This window comes from Furipterus horrens, unplaced genomic scaffold (genome assembly GCF_987537825.1).
Source record: "Furipterus horrens unplaced genomic scaffold, mFurHor1.1.pri manual_scaffold_3, whole genome shotgun sequence".
In the NCBI taxonomy this organism is placed as follows: Eukaryota; Metazoa; Chordata; class Mammalia; order Chiroptera; family Furipteridae; genus Furipterus; species Furipterus horrens.
This window is the reverse complement of record NW_028327173.1, coordinates 105855057-105871155: the sequence shown is the minus strand read 5'-3', so window position 1 is coordinate 105871155 and position 16099 is coordinate 105855057. Positions and strand designations below refer to the sequence as shown.

The 16099-nt window shown below is 38.8% G+C and overlaps 1 protein-coding gene and 2 pseudogenes across 1 annotated transcript in view; 1 reads left to right on the top strand and 2 right to left on the bottom strand.

Annotated features, from left to right (window-relative positions):
• EDC3 (enhancer of mRNA decapping 3) overlaps positions 1 to 16099 on the bottom strand; it is an 85913-nt gene that overhangs the window by 55765 nt on the left and 14049 nt on the right. The window contains exon 2 of the mRNA XM_090270017.1: positions 65 to 275. Coding sequence (XP_090126143.1) covers positions 65 to 228 — 164 coding nt within the window. The 5' untranslated portion in view covers positions 229 to 275. The remainder of the gene's footprint in view (positions 1 to 64; positions 276 to 16099) is intronic.
• Positions 2538 to 3279, top strand: LOC150015669 (small ribosomal subunit protein eS6 pseudogene; annotated as a pseudogene).
• Positions 10483 to 15358, bottom strand: LOC150015668 (neuronal vesicle trafficking-associated protein 1-like; annotated as a pseudogene).

Here is a 16099-nt window from a genome sequence, read left to right as displayed (position 1 = left end):
TGGCCTTGGTTCAAGCCCCACAGACCACCATATTAGATTTGGAAGAATCAGTCAGAACACTCACCTGAAGGTGACTTCCGGCACAAGGCACTTCACTCCATTGTGGAAAGGCCGGGTGAGAGAAATAGTCTGGCTGACCTGATCCACTGCTGACACTCTTCCCTGATAGACACCCAAGCTATCCCCACAGTTGATGGAAACAATACTGCCCAGCCAATCCGTAGCCATTTTTCAGATGTGAGACCACCGTGGAGAGAAGAAACCAGGCAGTGTACCTTGAGAAACAGACAAATCTTTAATTAAATTTAGTAAAGAATTTTGTCAGGCTCTGTATCAGGTGTTGCTTAATAATACATATTCTGTTATGTCCTTAATTGATGTAATAAAACATAAAAAATAAAACTTTTTTCCAGAAGGAGTATGCATATTAATGAAAAGGAAGTATCATTTAATATATATAAAGATCTTACAATTGCTTTAAAACACATGTACAGGATAAAGATACATATTTACCCAGATAACGAATCACACAAGCTATAACCTATTTATAATCTATTATATTTTAATATATCTGCCATCAGAATGCTTTCAAAGAGAATATATTATGAAAAAATGATATATAAAAAATAATATTGGTAATGTCTGAGTAGCTCTTATCGGACTAAGCCTCTTGTGATGATGGTAACTTTGGACAGAATTGTTTTAAAAGCAGGCTAAAGGCATTAAGAACCTGGCACATAACAACTGCAGAATGTACTCTTAAGTCCACATGGGATGGTCACCAACATATGATGCCGGGCCTTGAACTAATACCAACTCATTTCAAAGGACTGAAATCAGACAGAGGACACTCTTGGTCCACAACAAAATTCAATTTGAAGTTGAAAATAAGATATCTCAAATATTCTGAACTATTTGGACATTAAGCAAGACGTTTCTAAATAACCTATGGGTCAAGGAAGAATCAAAAGGGAAGTTAAAAATAGTTCAAACTCAGTGATAATGAAACTACATTTGTGGGATAAACTTAAAACAGTGGTTAAAGGGAAAATTAGAGCTTTAAGTGATTATATTAGAAAAGTAGAGAAGTTCAAAACCCATAACTGAAGCTTCCATCCTAAGAAGTTAGGGCCCTGACTGGTGTGGCTCAGTTGGTTGGGCATCCTTCTGCAAGGCAAAAGGTCACGAGTTCAATTCCCAGTCAGGGCACATGCCTGGGTTGTGGGTTCAGTTCACATGCAGGACACATACCAAAGGCAACCGATTGATGTTTCTCTCCCTCTCTTTCTCTCTCCCTTCCCCTTTCTCTAAAAATAAATAAATAATTTTTAAAGGATAAGAAAAAAAGAGCAAATTAATCCAAAATTATTAAAAAGGAGAGTAGAGATAAATAAAATAGGACACGAGAAAAACATACAAAACCAAAAGTTAGTTATTTGAAAACAATAAAGTTTACAAATTCTTAACTAGACTGGTGTGGCTCAGTTCGCTGGGTATTGTTCTGTAAAGTGAAAGGTTGCTGGTTTGATTCCCAGTTAGGGCACATGCCTGGGTTGCAGGCTCGGTCCCTGGTCAGGGTGGGAACAAGAGGCAACCAACTGACGTATGTTTTTCTCCCTCTCTTTCTCCCTCCCTCCCCCTCTCTCTAAAAATAAATATTTTTTAAAACAACAAAACACATATTGCAATATCAGAAATGAATAAGGGGGCACCACAGGCATTAAAAAGATAACTTTATACCAGTAAATATGACAACTTATGTAAAAGAGAAATTCTTTGAAACACAGATGTTACCAAAACTGATACAAGAAACAGAAAATCTGAGTAACTTTATATCTATTTTAAAAACTGAATCCATCAAGAAAATAAGATAAGCCATATACTGAAAGCAAATATTTGCAAAAATCATATCTGATATATAAAGAACTCAAACTCAACAACAGAAAATGAACAATCTGATTTTTTTTTAATGGGCAAAGTATCTTAACAGACACCTCACCAAAGATATACAGATGGCAAATAAGCATATGACAAGTTGCTCCACATCATATGTCATTAGGGAAATGCATATTAAAACAATAATAAAATCCTACTACATACCTATCAGAATGGCCAAAATCCAAAACACTAGTATCAAATGTCGATAAAGATATGAACCAACTGGAATTCTCATTTATTGCTGATGAGAATGCAAAATGGTACAGTCAATTTGGAAGACAGTTTGGCAGTTTCTTACAAAACTAAATATACTCTTACCATATGGTCCAGAAATCACACTCCTTGGTATTTACCCAAACGAATTGAAAAATTATGTCCACACAAAAACCCGAGCACAGACGTTTGTAAAAGCCTTATCCATAAAACTGCGTTATATCTAGACAATGGAATATTATTCAGCCCTAAAAAGACATGAGTTACTAAACCATGAAAAGACATGGAAGAAACTTACATGGATATTACTAAGTGAAAGAAGCCAATTTGGAAAGGATACTACTACTCTTTTTCGTGGCGCCTCGGAGGCAATCAGATGCCTCAGGATGAAGCTGAATATCTCTTTCCCAGCCACTGGCCGCCAGAAACTCATTGAAATGGATGATGAACACAAACTTCTTACCTTTTATGAGAAGCGTACGGCCACAGAAGTTGCCGCTGACGCTCTGGGTGAAGAATGGAAGGATTATGTGGTTCAAATCAGTGGTGGGAACGACAAACAAGGTTTCCCCATGAAGCAGGGGGTCTTGACACATGGCTGCTGTCTGCCTGCTGCTGAGCAAGGGCCATTCCTGTTACAGACCCAGGCGGACTGGAGAGCGAAAGTGCAAATCTGTTCCGGGTTGCATTGTGAACGTCAGCCTCAGCATTTTCAACTTGGTCATTGTGAAAAAAGGGGAGAAAGATATTCCTGGTCTCACTGATCCTACTGTGCCTCAGCGCCTGGGGCCCAACAGAGCTAGCAGGATCCATAAACTTTTCAACCTCTCTAAAGAAGAGGTCTGCCAATAGGTTGTGAGAAAGCTCCTAAACACAGAAGATAAGAAACCTAGGACTAAAGCACCTAAGATTCAGTGACTAATCACTCCACGTGTCCTGCAACACAAACGCTGGTGCATTGCTCTGAAGAAACAATGTACTATGAAAAATAAGAAAGAGGCTGCAGAATATGCTAAATTTTTGGCTAAGAGGATGAAGGAGGCCAAAGAAAAACATCAGGAACAGATTGTCAAGAGACACAGGCTGTCCTCTCTCAGAGTTTCTACCTCTGAGTTCAGTCAAAAATGAGGTTTTCTAAGAGTAACAAATAAATAAGAACAAAAATCAAAAAAAAAAAGAAGAAGAAAGAAAAAAGAAAAGGAATGTACTATGATTCCAACTATTGTAAGACATTCTGGAGAAAGAAAACTATGGATATGGAAAATAAGAAGTTGCCAGGGGCTCTGGAGGGTGGGGGCAGGGAGGGATGAATAGGGTAGACCAGGATTTTTAGGGCAGTGAAACTATTCTGATACTATAATGGTGAACACGTTTGTCAAAACCCATAGAAGTACAACATGAAGAATGAAACCTAATGTAAATTATAGACTTTGTGTGATAAGGATGTGTCAATGTAGGTTCGTTGGCTGTGATAAATGTACCACTGTGATGGGAGATATTGATAGTTGGGGCAGCTATGCCTGGGTGGGGCAGGGAGTATATGAAAATTCTCTTGTGCTTCCTGCTCAGTTTTACTGTGATCCTAAAACTACTCTTAATGAAAAACTTTATTTATAAAAAAATAATTTTTTTTAAATTTATTTTTATTGTATTTTTTTCCATTGCCATTCATCCCCCTTATACCCTCTACCACTTCCACCCACTCCTCTCTCCCTGACAATCACCACTGTTGTCCATGTTCATGAGTACTTTTTCTTTTTTGCTCAATCCCTCCACCTCCTAATGCCCCCACCCAAGAGCAGTCATCCTGCTCTCCATCTATGACTGTCTCTATTTTGCTTGTTAGTTGTTTGTTCAATAGATTCCACATGAGTGAAATCATATGGTATATGTCTTTCTCTGACAGGCTTATTTCATTTAGCATTATGTTCTCCAAGTCCATCCATACTGTCAGAAAGGGTAAAATTTTCTTTTTTTATGACCAAGTAGTATTCCATTGTCTAACTAAACCATAGTTGTTTTACCCACTCATGTACTGATGGACACTAGGGTTGCTTTCATATCGTGGCTATTGTAAATAACACTGCAGCAAACATAGGGGTGCTTATATTCTTTTGAATTAAGTGTTTTGGGTTTCTTCAGATAAATTCTCAGAAGTAGAATCACTAGGTCATAGGCAGTTCAGTTTTTAATTTTTTGACGTAACTTCATACTGCTTTCCACAGTGGCTGTACCAATCTGCATTCCTATCAACAGTGCAGAAGGGTTCTCCTTTTTGCACATCCTCGCCAGCACTTACTGTTTGTTAATTGATTGATAGCCATTCTGACTGGTATGAGGTGGTATCTTATTGTGGTTTTAATTTGCATTTTTCTGGTGATTAGTGATAGTGAGCATCTTTTCATATGTCTATTGGCCATCTGTATGTCCTCTTTGGAGAAGTGTCTATTCAGAGCCTTTGATCATTTTTTAATTGGATTGTTTTTTTGGTGTTGAGTTTTATAAGTTCTTTATAAATTTTGGATATTAACCCTTTATCAGGGCACTGTCTTTTCATTTTCTTGAGGTTTCTTTTTTTTTTCTGTGCAAAAAACTTTTAGTTTGATGCAGTCCCATTTGTTTTTTTTTTTTTTCTTTTGTTTCCCTTGCCTAGGGAGATACACCTAAAAATGTATTGCTATGAGCAAGGTCTGAGATTTTACTGCCTATGTTTTCTTCTAGGATTTTTATGGTTCCAGGTCTAAACTTAAGTCTTTAATTCATTTTCAATTTATTCTTGTGTGTAGCATAAAAAGTTGGTCTATTTTCACTTTTCTGCGTGTATCTGTCCATTCATTGAATAAACTAAATTTAGTCCATTGTATGTACTTGCTTCCTCTGTCAAATATTAATTGATTATAAAGGCGTGCGTTTGTTTCTGTGCTCTCCATTCTGTCCCACTGATCTACATGTCTGTTTTTTGTCAGTACCATGCTGTTTTGATTACTATGGCCTTATAGTATACTTTGATATTAGGTAGTGTGATTCCTCCAAATCTGTTCTTCTTTCTTAAGATTGCTGTTGTTGTGTGGGGCCTTTTGTGGTTACATACACATTTTTTATGGAATCTTTCATTCAAAACCTTCCCACAAAAAAACCCTCCGGGCCCAGATGGCTTTACCCGTGAACTTTACCAAACACATAAAAAGGAAATAATGCCAATCTTATTCAAACTCTCTGAAAATACAGGAGAATGAAACACTTCCCAACTCATTTAACAAGGCCTGCATAACCCTGATATAAAAACCTGATAAAGGCATTAAAGAAAAAAAAAATCAATGTCCTATACAAATATAGACCGAAATCCTTAAGAAATATTAACAAATCAAATCCAGCAATATATTTTCAAAGAATATTTCATGATTATTTAGGTATTTACTCCTGGAATGCAAGGTTGGTTTGATATTTTAGAACTCTATCAATACATTTTACCACATTAGCAAAATAAATAAGAAAGATCATTTTTATCACCAGTAAGTGCAGAAAAATTATCCTGATTCCAAAACCAAATAATACAACTACCACACACACACTAAAAAAAAACCCTAAAATGAAACAAACAAAAAAACCCACTACAGAAGACCTCCATGGATATAGACATAAAAGTCCATATTAAAATACCAGCCAACAGATTCAGCAATATATAAAAAGAATTAATTATACACCATAACTTAGAGGGGTTCAGTTCAAGAATGCAATGCTGGTTCAATACCATAAAACCAATCAACTATGTAATCTACTATATAAGAAAAACATCAGATGATCTAGCAATTGAAACAGAAAAAGCATTTGAAAAGTTCAACACTCATTAATAATAAAAACTCAGAAAATTTTTTTTATCAATTAGATAAAGACTATCTATGAAAAATCTACAAATATCACTATACATACATGTATGTATGGTAAAAAACCTGAATGCTTTCCCCCAATATCAGGAACAAGACAAGGATGTCTAGTCTCACCAATATTGCTCAACACAGCCCTGGAACTTCTTATAAGGCAAGCAAAGGAAATAAAAGGCACATAGATTGAAAAGAAAAAAATAAAACTGTCCATATATGCAGATGACATGATTGCCTACAGAAAAAATCTCAAAGATCTAGAGAACTTATAGAACTAATAAGTGAATTCAGCAAAGTCAGAGATATAAGACAAACATATAAACCTCATCTTACTTTAATATACTAGTAATGAACACATGGACACTGAAATTTTAAATGCAATACCATGTACAATTGCTCAAAAAATGAAAGATGGGGTATAAATCTAACAAAACACTTACAGTATTTGTATGCTGAAACTAAACAATGCTTATCAAGAAAATCAAAGTTATAAAATAAAGAGACATACCATGTTCATGGATTGAAAGACTCAGCATATGTTGATTCTTCCCAAATTAATATACAGGATTAATTCAATTCCTACCAAAATCCCGGCAAATTTTTTGTCATAAACATAATTCTACCTGGCTGGTATGGCTAAGTGGATTGAGCACCGGGCTGAGAACCAAAGTGTCACCAGTTTGATTCCCAGTCAGGGCACATGCCTGGGTTGCAGGCCAGGTCCCCAATTGGGGCTGTGCAAGAGGCAACCACACATTGATATCTCTCTCCCTTTCTCCTTCCCTTCCCCTCTCTCTAAAAATAAATAAAATTTTTTAAAAAAAGATTACTCTAAATTGTATATGGAAAGGCAAAGGAACTAAAATAGCTAAATCAACTTTGACAAGAAAATGGGAGGAATCAGTTTATCCAATTTCAAGATTTATTATTTTTGTATGAGGTCTGGAAAAAGTTCAGCCATTGTTAATATAATGAGAACAGTTTGCACAACATCGATGTAACCTGGCAGCAAAGGCGAGTGAACTGGAATGCGCATGCACAAACAATGACGACTTCACTTTACGTACTAGTCAGTGAGGGCAGTAGATGCTGTTGGGTGAGCATGAGTGAGTATGTGTACTGTGTGGTCATCACATTCAGAATGAATGAGCAAGCAGAGCAACACATCTGCATCAAATTTTGCATTAAGCTTGAACTTTCCTCCATGGAAACTATTCAGATAATTCAGAACGCTTTCAGGGATGATGCAATGAGTGCAGCATAAATAAAAGTGTGGCACAATCGTTTCAAAGGTGGTTGAGAATTGGTTGAAGTTGATCTATGTTCTGGAAGGGCCGTAACAAGCAGAACACCTCAGAGTGTTGAACAAGTACGGGCTGCAATCAACAAAGATCAGTGACTGACAGTGTGAGAACTAGAAGCTGATCTGGGGACTCCAAAAACACTGTGTCCGAGATTTTGAGCAGGATCTTGCCATGAAACGTATTTTGGCAAAATTCATTCCACAGCTTCTGCTTCCAGAGCAGAAGGAACACCATGCTACAAGTGGGAGAACTGTGTGAGGTCCCAAGTTGTCTACTTTGAGGGGGACTGAGGCATCACTGTCCTATGTACAGTGTTTCTTATATCTTGTATCTTCTTCAATAAATGTCTCTTTTTTATATTTCATGGCTAGATAGCTTCTGGACAGACCTCATATAGTAATCAAGGCTGATATTGGTGAGAGGATAACCAATGAAATCAAACAGAAAACCCCTAAATAGACCCACACAAATACATCACATTCATTTTTGACAAAGTACAAATGCAATCCAAAGGAGGCAACATAGCGTTTACAACAAACAGTACTGAGGCAAATAGATATCCACCAATAAAACTGAACTTTAACCTAAGTCTCATAACTTAATAAACATTTATTCAAAATGGATCTTAGACTTAAAAGTACAATAGCAAACTATAAAGCTTTCAGGAAAAAGATGAGAAACCTTTGGTGAGGCAAAGAGTTCTAAGAGTTGATACCAAAAACACAATCCATAAAAAGAGAAAGCGATAGATCGAACTAACTTGAAAATTAAAAACTTTTATTCTGCAAAAGATTTTGTCAGGATTATAAAAGACAAAAGAGAAGTACAGGCAGGGAGAAAATATTTACGAACTACATATCTGACAAAGACAAAGGGCTAGCATCTAAAATATATGAAGGACACTCAAAACTCAATAGTTTAAAAAAAAGAAAATTCCAACAAAAAATAAGCATGAGGCCCAGGCCTGGTAATTCTGTTGGTTAGAGTGTCATCCTGATATACCAAGGTTGCAGGTTCAATCTCTGGTCAGGGCACATACAAGAATCAACCAATGAGTGCATGAATAAGTAGAACAACAAATGGATGTTTCTCTCTCTCTTTCCCTCTCTCAAATAAATTGTTTTTAAGTGGGCGTGAAAAAGACATTTCAACAAAGATATACAAATGGCACACGAAAAGATGTTCAACATCATTAACCATTAGAGAAATGCAAATAAAACCACACCCACTACACACCCACCAGAATGGTAAAATAAAAAATACTGACACCCTGGCCAGTGTGGTTAAGTTGGTTGGTGTGTCATCCCATAGACTGAAGGGTCGTGGGTTCAATTCCTGGTCAGGGTACATCCCTGAGTTGCAGGTTCTCTCCCTCTCTCTTTTCCTTCCCCTCTCTCAAGGGTCAATGGGCATGTCTATGGGTGAGCACAATAAATAAACTAACAAACAAATAAATAAATAAAAATGACAACACCAAGTGCTGACAAAGATGTAGGATAATTGAATTACTCGTACATTGCTAATGAAAATACTAAATAGTGCAGCCATTCTGGAAAACAATTTGCAATTTATTAAAAATCTAAATATGCAACTACTACATGCCCCAGAAAATGCACTATTGGTCATTTATCCCAGAGAAAGGATGAGTTAAGTTTACACAAAACCCTGTACATTAATGGTAATATCAGGTGTACTCAAAATAACCCCAAACTGGAAACAACCCAGATGACCTATTGAATTGAGTGGTTAAACAAACTGTGGTATTTCCATACTATGGAGAAAAACTAAAAAAAGCCAACCTCAAAGGTTACATTTTGTATGATTCCACCTGTAAAACACTCTTGAAATGACAAACTACAAAAATGGAGAAGAAATTAGTGGTTCCCAGAGGTTAGGGAAAGGATGAAGGCAAGAGGTAAATAGGTATGGCTATAAAGGGCAGCATGAGGTATCCTTATGGTAATGAAAATGTTCTGGGTCTAGGACATATCAATGTCAATATACTGGCAGTAACGTTGTGCTATATTTTTTGTTGTTGTTCGCAACAGGTCTTGCACTATATTGTTTATTTCTGATCTACTCAAAAACAAGGAAACTTCTGACACATCCACTGAAAACAACACATTCAAATAACATGGAAAAATGTCTGAATATCTTTGTTTTATTTAATCATATTACACACTTAGTTTAACTGGCAATTTTGTGACCATATACTTTAATGTCAAGATTCAGGCTGAAACAATTTTCTTACAAAGACTATGAGTTGAAATGTCATAATTAGACTTGCAGGTGCCACCCCACTGCCCCACCAGCTTTTCCTGCCTGCTTCTTACATTGAAGGAGATACATCTGTTTCACAAAAATTAAAATTAAAGTAGCCATGGCTTACTAGGAAATTAAATTTTCACTTTTCCTACCCAGCTATTTTTAAAAAACTAACTTGCTAATAGGGCTCTTGGTAAAAAATTGTTCATAATAGACGTAAACAGAAGGGCCAGTGGGGTAGCGTTCCTCGTCAACCAACACATGACAGCACGAAGACTACCTACAGAGAGATAGCATTCTGCAGCCTGGGGCCCACAGTCACCTCTCCAGGGTCCCTGCACCTCACATGCTTTGACACAGTGCACATGCACACAAGCAAAACACAGCCTGACAATGACCTGATGGCTCTTGTCCTTCCTTCTCTATACTGCTCACTAGTGAGTCTTGTTGATCAGTGCTGGTGCCATCTGATGGGGGTAGGGGACAGGGAGTACTGCTTGCTCTGAGCAAAGCAGGGAATCACTCTGGATGTGGCTAGGGTGTAAGGTCTGCAAATAGCAAGATGGTTTAAAAAATCAATTCCACAAATGCATTATTTATCTGAAATCCAACACCTTGCATATCCAGTGTAAATTAATTTTTTTGACAGCATCCAATAAATCCCAGCAAAGTAACTAAATGAAGATTTCTTAACATGAAATGTGGTATCAGAGCTCTTTAGGCAATGCTGATATGCACTTGATCTTAGGCCCATGGGTGGTCTGCAGCAAGTTTTATTTGCAAAGCAGCATTAGCAATCAGAAATGGTTGTACCATAAATGAATAACCTATAAATTATTAGTAATTATTTAAATGAAATATCCCTCAAAGTCCCTTTGTTACCTTCAGGTGACACATTGTAAGGAACTTGCCTAGCTTGCTAAGTTTATTTCCTAGGGGATTTAGTCTCCTGCTCCTCCGACAGCTCCTCTTCTGACAGCACAGAAATCCACTGCAACACGGAGCAGGTGATGTTCTGCTTGGCAGATTGCAGTGGTTCAGGACCGGGTAGAATTTATCCAGAGAGCAGAGGGTATGTGGGGTGGCCTTGCTCAGGCCTAGTAGTCACCAAGACATTAGGTATGCATGGGACATTCTTGAGGATGAAGCCATCAGGACAAAGACATTCATACTTGTACACCTTGAAGACGACCAGAAAGATGACACAGGTGAGGAAGGCCAGGGCAATGAAGATCAGCATGGAGACCTTAAAATTCTCAGACACGCAGAACTCAGCTCTTTTATGAACAAACAAACCCTTTGCAGCTTTCTCAGTCAGGTCCATATTCAGTCCGTTTTCTTCTTTTTTTTTTTAAGTATATTTTATTGATTATGTTGTTACAGTTGTCCTAATTTCTCTTCCCTTTGCTCCCCTCTTCCCAGTACACCCTTCCCTCCACAATCCCACCTCCTCTTAGTTCATGATCATGGGTCATATGAATAAGTTCTTTGGCTTCACCCTTCCCTGTATTAGTCTTAACATCCCCCTGTCTATTTTGTACCAACCTATTATGCTTCTTAGTCTCTGCACCATTTCCCCATTTCTCCCTCTTCTCCTTCCCAGTTGATAACCCTTCAAATGATCCCCATACCTATGATTCTGTTCCTGTTCTGGCTGTTTGCTCAGTTTGCTTTTGTTTTTATTTTTTAAAGTGTATTTTATTGAATGTTCTTACAGTAGTCCCAGTTGTTTTTCCCTTTGATCCCTCCGCCTAGTACCTCCCTTCCCTCCAGCAATCCCACCCATGTCCATGGGTTGTGCATATAAGTTCTTTGGCTGCACCCTTTCCTATATTATTCTTAACCTCCCCCTATTTTGTACCAATTATGCTTCTTAATCCCTGCACCGCTTTCCCATTTCTCCCCCTTCCTCCTCCCAGCTGATAACCCTCCAGATGATCCCCATACCTATGATTCTGTTCCTATTCTGGTTGGCTTAGTTGGATTTTGTTTTTATTTTTTAGATTCAGTCGTTGATAGTTGTGAGTTTGTTGTCATTTTAATGTTCATAGTTTTGATTTTTTTCTTAAGTAAGTCCCTTTGACATTTCATATAACAATGGCTTGATGATGATGAACTCCTACAGCTTTACCTTGTCTTTGAAGCACTTTATCTGCCCTTCCATTCTAAACGATAGCTTTGCTGGGTAGAGTAATCTTGGTTGTGGGTCCTTGCTTTTCATAACATTGAATACTTCTTGCCAGTTCCTTGTTGTCTGCAAAGTTTCTTTTGAGAAATCAGCTTATAGTAATAGGCACCCGTTTGTAGGTAATTCTGCTTTTCTCTTGCTGCTTTTAAGAGTCTTTATCTTGAACTTTTGGCATTTTCATTATGATGTGTCTTGGTGTGGTCCTCCTTGGGTCTAGCTTGTTTGGGACACTCTGTGCTTCCTAAACTTGTATGTCTATTTCCATTGACAAATCTGAGAAGTTTTCCTTCATTATTTTTTCACATAAGCTTTCAGTTTCTTGCTCTACCTATTCTCCTTCTGGCACCCCTATGATTCAGATGTTGGCACGTTTAAAGTTGTCCCAGAGGTTTCTATGCCTCTCCTCATTTTTTTCAATGCTTGTTTCCTCATTCTGTACTGGCTGACTGTTTTTTTCTTCCTTATGTTCCATATCATTAATTTGAACCCCAGTTTCCTTCCCTTCACCATCAGTTTTGTGTGGATTTTCCTTCATTTATTTTAGCATAACCTTCACTTCTTCCCTTATGTGTTTGCCATACTTAAACATACCTGTCAAGCCGTTGAGCATCTTTATCACCAGAGTTTTGAACTCCACATCTATTAGGTTGGCTATCTCCTCATCGTTTAGTTCTCCCACTGGAACCTTGATCCATTCCCTCCTTTAGGCCATACTTCTCTGTCTCCTCATCTTGACAGGCTCCTGTGTTTGTTTGCCTCTGTATCTTAGGTAGAGCTGTTGCACATGTTACGTTGTAAGGGGCGGAGCCTTGAGGTATGCGTCAGTACAGGGGGACCCATTTCACCACCTTGTGGCACTATATCTGGGAGAGTGGTCTGAGAGGGAACAATGCTGCTTGCTCAGCACTTGTCCCTTTTCCAGCCACCTCTCCCATTTCTGTATGGGACTGGCACCCCTCTAGCTGTTGCCCTGGCTATCGTTCCCAGAGTGGGTGTGCCTGCGGACGTTCTTAGACAGTGGGGGCCCTTCAAACAGGTGGACCCTGCCGAGAGATTGGCAGTTTCTTCCTCCGCCCCAACCCCTACTGGTTTGCACAGTCAGAAGCAATGAGGCTTTATTTTCCCTGGCACTGGAACTGTGAGCTGCGCGATTTAGTCTGGCGCTGGCAGTGCTCCCCAGGTGTCCCTTTCTAGTTTTTAAATTGCATGACTGCATTTTCCGCCAACTTGCCACTGCCGTCGCTGCTGCCACCACCACACTGAGTCCTCCCCGCCCCAGCTCTGCCCCTTCTACCTCTCTGGGTATTTCTTCTTTCTTTGTTTGTTGGACTTCCATGCAGCTTGATTTTCTGGAATTTTTGGTTGTCCCTAGTTTTGAGGTAGTTGTATTCCTTCTTAGTTGTGGAGGGAGACACAGCGTGTCTGTCTAGATCTCCATCTTGGCCGGAAGTCCTTTTTTTTTTGTATATTTTATTGATCATGCTATTACAGTTGTCCCAATTTCTTTTCCCTTTGCTCTCCTCCACCCAGTACCCCCGTTCCATCCAACAATCCTACCCCCCACTTAGTTCATGTCCATGGGTTGTTCATGTAAGTTCTTTGGCTTCACCTTTTTCTATATTATTCTTAACTTCCCCCTGTTTTGTACCAACCAATTATGCTCCTTAATCCCTGCACAATTTCCCCATTTCTCCTCCTTCCCTCTCCCAGTTCAATGAACTCATCTATGATTCTGTTCTTGTTCTGGTTGTTTGCTTAGTTTTTGTTTTTATTTTATTTTATTTTTTAGGTTCTGTTGTTGATAGTTGAGTTTGCTGTCTTCTTAATGTTCATAGTTTTGATCTTCTTTTTCTTAAATAAGTCCCTTTGACATTTCATATAATAAGGGCTTGGTGATGATGAACTCCTGTAGCTTTACCTTGTCTGGGAAGCACTTTATCTGCCCTTCCATTCTAAATTATAGCTCTGCTGCATAGGGTAATCTTGGTGGTAGGTCCTTGCTTTTCATCACTTTGAATACCTCTTGTCAGTCCCATCTTGCCACAGAGCATCTTTTGAAAAATCAGCTGACAGTCTTAAAGGAACCCTTTGTAGGTAACTCTTCTTTTCTCTTGCTATTCTATCTTTAATTATGATGTGTGCCTTTTGGGTCTAGTTTTTTAGGGTGTGGTCCCCTTTGGGTCTAGCTTTTTAGGGACTCTCAGTGCTTCCTGGGCTTGTATGTCTATTTCCTTTGCCAAATTTAGGAAGTTTTCCTTCCTTATATTTTCACATACGTTTTCAATTTCTTGCTCTTCCTCTTCTCCTTCTGGCATCCCTGTGATTCAGGTATTTGTACGTTTAGAGTTGCCCCAGAGCTTCCTAAGCCTCTCCTCAATTTTTTTCAATTCTTATTTCTTCATTCTGTACTGTTTGGTTGATTATTTCTTCTTTATGTTCCAAATAGTTGATTTGAACCCTGGTTTCCTTCACTTTACCTTTGGTTTCATGAGGATTTTCCTTTGTTTCATCTAACATAGCCTTCCCTTCTTCCCTTCTATGTTTTCTGTATTCAGTCATGTCTGTCAAGTCTGAACATCATTATTATCACTGTTTTGAATTCTGCATCTGTTAGTTTGGCTATCTCGTAGCTTAGTTCTCCTACTGGAATTATGATCCGTTCCTCCTTTTGGGTCATACTTCTCTGCCTCCTCAACCTGACAGGCTCATGTGTTTGCCTCTGTGTCTTAGGAAGAGTTGTCACACCTGTTACGTTATAAGGGACGGAGCCTTAGGTGTTCGTTAGTATGGGGTGACCCATTTTACCATGTTGTGGTGCTGTACACAGGGAAGGTGTCTGAGAGGGAACAATGTCGCTTGCTCAGCACTCATCCCCTTTCCAGGCACTTCTCCCACCTCCCGTATGGGAATGGTGCCTCTGTGTTGCCCTGGCCATGGTTCCCAGGGTGGGTGGATCTGCAGATGTTTCAGACCTTTGGGGCCCTCTAAATAAACGGACTCTGCTGAGAGACCAGCAGTTTCTTTCTCTGCCCCAAGCCCCAGTCATTTTCACAGTCAGAAGCAATGAGGCTTTATTTTCCCTGGCACTAGAACCGTGAGCTGCGTGGTCTGGTGCTGGGAGTGCTCCCCAGGTGTCCCTCCTGACAGAGAGGCACCATCCCATATGGGAAGTGATTTCTGCCAGCTAGCTACAGCTGCTGTCACCACCGCCACTTGCCTCCACACTGCACCCTCTCCACCCTGGCTCTGCCCCTCCTACCTGTCAGGATGAGTAGTTCTTCTTTATATCTTTACGGACTTCCATGCAGTTTGATTCCCTGGAACTTCTGGTTGTCACCAGTTTTGAGGTAATTGTTTTCCTTCTTAGTTGTGGAGGGAGTCGCAGCGTGTCTACCTATGCCTCCATCTTAGCCGGTCAGTTTCAGCTTTCACAATCACCTAATTGGGGGCGCGAAACTGCAGCTGACTTACACATCAAGAGGCATTATCAGCAAAATGGTGTTGAAACCATCCTCCAGCAGTGCCAGCTTGGTGTCCTTTTCCACATAATTTTTCCCCAACTTCACCATGGTTTCAGGAGACCTAGGGCTGTCCAGCCACACATCCCTGCTCTGCTCACAGCAAGTGATATTTTACTATACTTTTGTAAGATGTTACCAACAGGGAAAACCAGGAAGGGTACACAGAATATCTCCGTATCATTTCTTCTAATGCATATGTATCTACATGTGCATATAACTATAAAACATATACACCTACATATGCAGGTAATTATAGTGTACATTTATCTACGATTATCTCAAATAAGTTTGATTTTAAAAAGCCAATGTCTTCTACTATGTTAAAATAAATGAGGAAATCATGTATGACAATATTATATCAATAAACACACAAAGATAATTTGACAAAATTCAATCTCCACTCCCATCAAAAATGGTGGTTAGTGTCTACAAAAAAATTATGGCTAACATTATGTTAATAGTGAAATAATGAATCTATTTTCCCTTAAGACTGGAACAAGGAAAAGACGTCTAATCTCATCACTTCTATTCAACACCACTGCCCGCCAGTGCAATAAAACAAGAACTAAAAAGCATAAATACTGGAAAGGAAGAGGTAAAACTGCCCTTATCTGTAAACTATACAAAACCCTAAGGAATGTACCCAGCCAAAAAAGTCATGCTAGAACTAATAAGCGAATTTAGCAAAGTCACAGGATGCATGCTCAATGTAAAACAGACAACTGCTACAGAATAGCAACAAACAAATGAAAATAAAATTTTAAAATACTATTTATAATGGTATCAAAA